The following is a 5,922-nucleotide window of genomic DNA, read 5'->3' as shown; positions in this document are numbered from 1 at the left end:
CATGCTTGACAGAGAGCTGATGGACTGGGATGAGGAACTTGACTAGATCACCCCTCCCCCACCACCTCTGCTTCATCCTACGTGTTTTACCTCTCTCACCCTCTTGGTTTTTTGGGGGGGTTGCTTATCAGGAGAAGACCCGCTGGCTGGGGACCAGAATGACCATGACATGGACTCCATAGCTGGCGTCCTGAAGCTTTACTTCCGGGGCCTGGAACACCCTCTCTTCCCCAAGGACATCTTCCATGACCTGATGGCCTGCGTGAGTAAGTACCGTCCTGGCCTCAGACTGGCCAGAGAGCCTTGTAGCAACAGAGAAGAAATTTCCACAGGCTCTTTTTTTCTCATAAGCTTTGCAGTAATATTTTCTTTTTTCAGTGAAGTTTTTCCTCCTCATCAACATTCCTCTATCCCTTGGTGGGGATTTTTTTTCTTCCTGATTCACCTTAAATTCCTTTGCTTCTCTGGGCTTTGTCTTCAGTAAAATAGATTTATATTTATATATAAGACATAGTCTGTGCTTACGCTTTTCATGATACACAGGGAGAAAGCATCGGTGTTACAACTATTCCCTGTGTGTTGTTCTGCACATGGCGTGGCTTACCTGCTGGATATTTTAATACATGTTCTTCTAGGAATAAAAACCCTCTGGGCATAAAAGCAGCAATATATTTTCACAGAGAGATAGTCTGTTTTATCCCCCGGCGAGGTTCTCTGCCTCTTGATCTAAAGTGATCCATGGGATGTTGGATTAATATCGGGTCACCCTGGAATCACCGTCAATAAAATATATTAAAAAAAAAATAAAGTGATCCATGGGAAGTTGGATTAATATCGGGTCACCCTGGAATCCCATCCCATTGGATTGGTGGCTCCAGAGGCTGGAGAAGGCAGTGCCTTTGAAATGGAGAAACCAGCCTTTCCCCAAGATCTCCTTCCCCCAACCCCACCCCGAGTTTCCAGTTTGACTCATATATGCCCTGAGCACTGTCCTCTGTTATTCTGAGAGGAAAGGGCCTGAGCATTCAGGGGCCTCTTATTTTACTTGTTGACCCACTATGTGTGGGAGTCTGGTGGGAATGAATTCTGTGGGTGAGCAAATACATGCATCCTTCCTGTTTTCATGTCTTTTTCTAAGACTGGGCCTAGGTCAACTATCTTAAGTAGACTGGGACGACCAAGACAGTACGAGATACCTTGGCTGCCCAACTCTCCCCTTGACAATGCTCCTCATCCACTGCTTCTCATTTCTTTTTTACAAAAAGATACTCATTATATCCACATGACACACAGCAAGTGGGAAGCTGGCCATCATGGAGGCCCCTCGCCTGGGGCCACACCTGTAATTAATCTGTTCATGGTGAGAGTCAGGAAACTTCCCAGATATTACTGTTAACAGGGGCAGCCATTGCTTGTCTCTTGACACATTTTTCTCGTCTGCACTGCAGATAGCGAGGGGAAGATAAGCCAGACTTGTGCAGAGGATAAGGCGATGCATGGGTAGAGTAGGCAGGACAGGACTTGCCCAGGTTCCCTCCCTCCCCACACGTAGGCCCTCCAAGGCGGGTGTCGAGCAGTCATAGCAGGTTTATGGATAGTTCCTTGTCTGTGGTTGTCTTAATAAGAGGGTAGGTGCTTAGGGAATATCTCCAAACCCTTCTGTGCCCAAGGAGCATATACCTTAAGTCCTGCACTGGTAAGTGTTTGGAGCCCAGCAGGTATCCCCCGACCGCACAAGCCACAGGGATGAAATGCCTTGTACAGTGCACCAGTGTTGCATAGACTTGACCTGGCCACTCTGTGTTTCACCTGCCGGTAGTACTCTTCTTACCATTACTCCCTGGGATCTCAGCCACAATGGAGGTAACACATGGCTTTCTTCTTTCAGCAATGGACAACCTACAAGAGAGAGCTCTGCACATCCGGAAAGTCCTCCTGGTTCTGCCCAAAACCACTCTGATCATCATGAGATACCTCTTTGCCTTCCTCAATCAGTGAGTAGACTTCCCAGTAAGCAGCTGGGTCAGACCTTGGCTTCGGCCACTCGAAGTTTACATACGGATCTATGTCAGTTCCTCCAGCCCAATAATTGCTGGGCATTTACTATGTGCTGGGCACAGATGTAGGCTGTCTGCATACATTGTAAAATAAGAGACGAAAGCCCTGATATCATTTAGCTCACATTCCAGGGGAGGAGGCAGACAATGACAGAAACGTCAGTTACTGGTAAGTGCTTAGGAGAAAAATAAAGAAGTGTTAATTAAGGGATAGAGTGCAGGGCTGAATAGGGTGGGGCTGAAAGGGGGAGCCTCCATAGGGGGACGGTCAGCAAAACCTCCCTGAGGAGGTGGCACAAGCAGCAGCCTGAATGAAGTAAAGGAAGGAGCCACAGGAATGTTCAAGGCTCTCAAGCCCTGACAGTCATGGTTATAATGGTTTGGATTTGAGAAGCCATGTGATCTTTGATCATGTGATCTGATCTATATGTGTATTTTAAAAACCCACCAACTGCTTCATGGAGAAGTTACTGTAAGAGAGAAGGCTGTGAAGGGAAGCAGGTCGACCCTTCATAGGTTATTGTACCATCTCGGCTGGAGTGCGGGGAGGGTGGCTTAGACTGGGGAGGTGATGGAGGGTGGTGGGGAGGGTCAGGTTTCAGATCTATTTTGAACATGCCATTGACAGGACTTCCTGGTGGGTAAGGTGTAGAGCAGTGGTTCTCAACCTTGGCTGCACAGTAGAATCACCTGGGAATCTTTTTAAAATCCTGATTTCTGAGTCTCATCCTCCAGAAATTCTGTTACTTTGTTACTAATGTTGTGGCCTCACCCCATAACAAGGAAACAGAATTTCCGGAGGATGAGGCCTAGAAATCAGGCTTTTAAAAAGATTCCCAAGTGATTCTAATGTGCAGCCAAGGTTGAGAACCACTGGTGTAGAGTCTGAGGAACAAGAAGAATTCTGCCTTTTTAGCATGAACAACGGGGAAGTAGTGATGCCATTTGTGGAGTTAGGGAGGACCAGGTGTGAAGGAAGGAATCAAAGCCAGGTGCCAATGCAGGCATGTTAAGTTGAGGGCCCATTAGGCCTCCAAGGGGAGATTGTAAGTTGGCAGCCGAACATGGGAATTTGACACTCGGGAGAAACGTGGGGTCAGTGTAGCTGGAAGAGGGGTCTGAGGGGACCTTGGGCTTGGCCAGAGCATCTCATCCAAGCAGTGTGTTCTTGCCCAGGGCGTAGGAGCCCCCACGTGACAGCAGAGTCCGCAGCGAGGACATGTGATAACCTCTCGTAGGCACCTGTCCTTTCACTGCAGCTTCTCCTTCAACCTCCTGGACCAAAGGTTATAAATGAGCAAACTGAGGGCCAGGTAAGGCCCATAGATGTGTTTCCTTCAGTCCACTGTATCTTGAAAATACGGAAACGTTTAAATTCCAGGGGTATCCTTAAAAACATCTAGATTTCTAGCTTCTCTTGGAAAATTGATTAGATCTGGCAGTACTGGATCTGCCTCCCCACGTGACAGCAGCTCCCTGTGGAGTAAAGACTGCTGTCTAATGAGGCAGGCACTGCCCCGTTCACCAGACCCCAGCCCTCCCGAACACTCCCCAATACCCAGGATGGATTCAGTTGCTACTTATTGTCACTCTTGCTTTATGGTCTTTTATATAGTGGAGAAAGATTTTTCTAGACCCATGAATCTATTAAAAGGAGAAAATAAAAATTAGACTTTGGGGCTTGGGTTTTTTAGCACACATTTCTGTGTGAAATGAAGAGTCTTCCTAGTTGATTGGTCTCTACTTCAAAGGAATGCAAGTTTAGGGACCAGTTCATGCGCCTCAGCTTGCTTACAAGTGGGCCTGGCTCTGTAGGTGTCTGGGCTAGTCACCCTAGCCTGAGACCTTTCTGGGTCACCCACCCTGCCCTTTAGCCCTGTTGCTGGCCCTGAAGAGTGACACAGGGTGACAGAGGGTGCTGGCTGTGCAGCCTGCCTCCTCCACAAGACTGTGTCTGCTCCACTCATCAGCCAAGCCCTGACTCAGCACCACAGCTGCCTTTGAGTTCAGAGCCCCCCATGACTCACACAGTCACATGCTGCCCATTAGGTAATTAATGCCTGTCAGGAGAAGTGGGTAGGCTCTTGTGAATCAACTACTGCTGAATGTCCGCAGCCCTGCTGTCCATTCCTGGCTAGAATCAAGGGTCTGGTACCAAGAAGCAGTCAGAATATTATAATTACAGAAAGTTTCTATGGAACCCCACCGATGTGCCAGCCACAGTGCTCAGTACTTGGCATTTAACCTTCACAACAGCCCCATAAAGGAGGCATAGAATGGCCTCCATTTTCCAGTGAAGAAACTAGGGAACTAGACAAAGTCATGGAACCGGCAAGCAAGGGAGCTAGGACTCAAAACCAGGTCTGTTTGACCCAGAAAGTTTTGGGATATTTTGGTTTTTTCTTTTAAATGTAATCAAAGAAGGAAATGTGCATCATTAACGAGTAAAAAGTCCAATTTCCAATGCTAATCCTGATTTTCTCATTCTCCCCAAAACCCCTGTGTTCCCAGCCATAATGTTGAACTTTTTGAAGTTGCACATAAGCTAATGAGTTGGAATCCATTAGGAGGATTCCCTGGTGGTATAGACGAAACTATAGAAATATAGCACAACTCTTAGAGAAGACAGCAGATATATAAGTTGATGCCAAAAAAGAAGGTTTTTTTAGAGAGGGAGCTGTTAGCAGTATTATTTAGTTTAGGTGTTTCCTTAAAGATCAAAACCCAGTGTTTGAGGTCTTATACTGGGTACAGGCTTCAGTGTCTCCAAGGACCATTAACACCATTAGGTACAAAATTCTGTGCATTTGTATGTGCACATATATGAATTTTCTGGGGAGAGAATTTCTAATTTTTGTCAAATCCTTGAAGGAGCCTATGTCCTCCCAAAATTATTTTAATGAGAGTAAGATACGGACCCCGACCTCTGAGACCACAGTCCATGAAGATGTGTCCCCTGCATTGCAGCCTCGTTTCTCATCTCGCAGAGCTGGGCCTGGATTCTCAGGGCTAGAGTTTGTTTCCCTTTGATGATAAGACATCCCAGCCCTGGCTGGTTTGGCTCAGTGGATAGAGCGTTGACCTGCGGACTGAGGGGTCCCAGGCTCAATTCTGGTCAGGGGCACATGCCTGGGTTGCAGGCTCGATCCTAGTGGGGGGCGTGCAGGAGGCAACCGATCAGTGATTCTCTCTCATCACTGATGTTTCTATCTTTCTCTCCCTCTACTTTCCTCTCCGAAATCAATAAAACTGTATTAAAAAAAAAAATAAAGACATCTCAGAAACTTCTGGTCTCCCTCCCTGTTACCAGAATATTGTCAGATCACACTCCAAACACAGGGCCTGCCTCCTCCTGTGCCCTCCATGACACCAGGAACCAGCCAGCCTGCGATTTGCTACAACTTGTGGTACCTCCTCCTCAGTTGTCCCAGCTGAGGTTACCAAGGTCATTTCCAGTCTCTCTCAAGTTTTCATTTGACTGAGAAGTAGGCCTGGAAACACCTCCCAGCCTTTTCTGGATCTGCTCTTTTAACTCAGGAGCCAGAGAAGGATTGCAAAATTCATCACTTATGACCTCCTGTGAAGCGATCCAGCCCCTGAGTCCTATCACCTCGCATCGCCGGCCTCCCTGTGTTTGACAAGGTCCTAGAAAACAGCGACTCTGAGTCATGACAGTTGCTCACATTCGCTGGACCATCTCAGGTTCTGCCCGCATTCTCTAAGCAGGGTGGGCAGCCTATCAGAATCTTCAACAGAGGAGGGAACCCTTGAGTTAGAGACCAACTAGGTAATGTGAGTCTGGATGTGGGATGCGCTAGAAGTAAACTGCCCGGCTCACATGCAGTCAGCGGAGTCAGGCCCCGGT

General features: G+C 47.5%; 1 protein-coding gene across 1 annotated transcript in view; it reads left to right on the top strand.

Annotated features, from left to right (window-relative positions):
- SRGAP2 (SLIT-ROBO Rho GTPase activating protein 2) overlaps positions 1 to 5,922 on the top strand; it is a 244,821-nt gene that overhangs the window by 222,754 nt on the left and 16,145 nt on the right. Inside the window, exon 17 of the mRNA XM_015569435.1 lies at positions 1,889 to 1,994. Coding sequence (XP_015424921.1) covers positions 1,889 to 1,994 — 106 coding nt within the window. The remainder of the gene's footprint in view (positions 1 to 1,888; positions 1,995 to 5,922) is intronic.

Source organism: Myotis davidii, unplaced genomic scaffold, assembly GCF_000327345.1.
Source record: "Myotis davidii unplaced genomic scaffold, ASM32734v1 scaffold710, whole genome shotgun sequence".
Classification (NCBI taxonomy): Eukaryota; Metazoa; Chordata; class Mammalia; order Chiroptera; family Vespertilionidae; genus Myotis; species Myotis davidii.
Note: the sequence above shows the minus strand (reverse complement) of the source record. Positions and strands in the feature narration are given on the sequence as shown.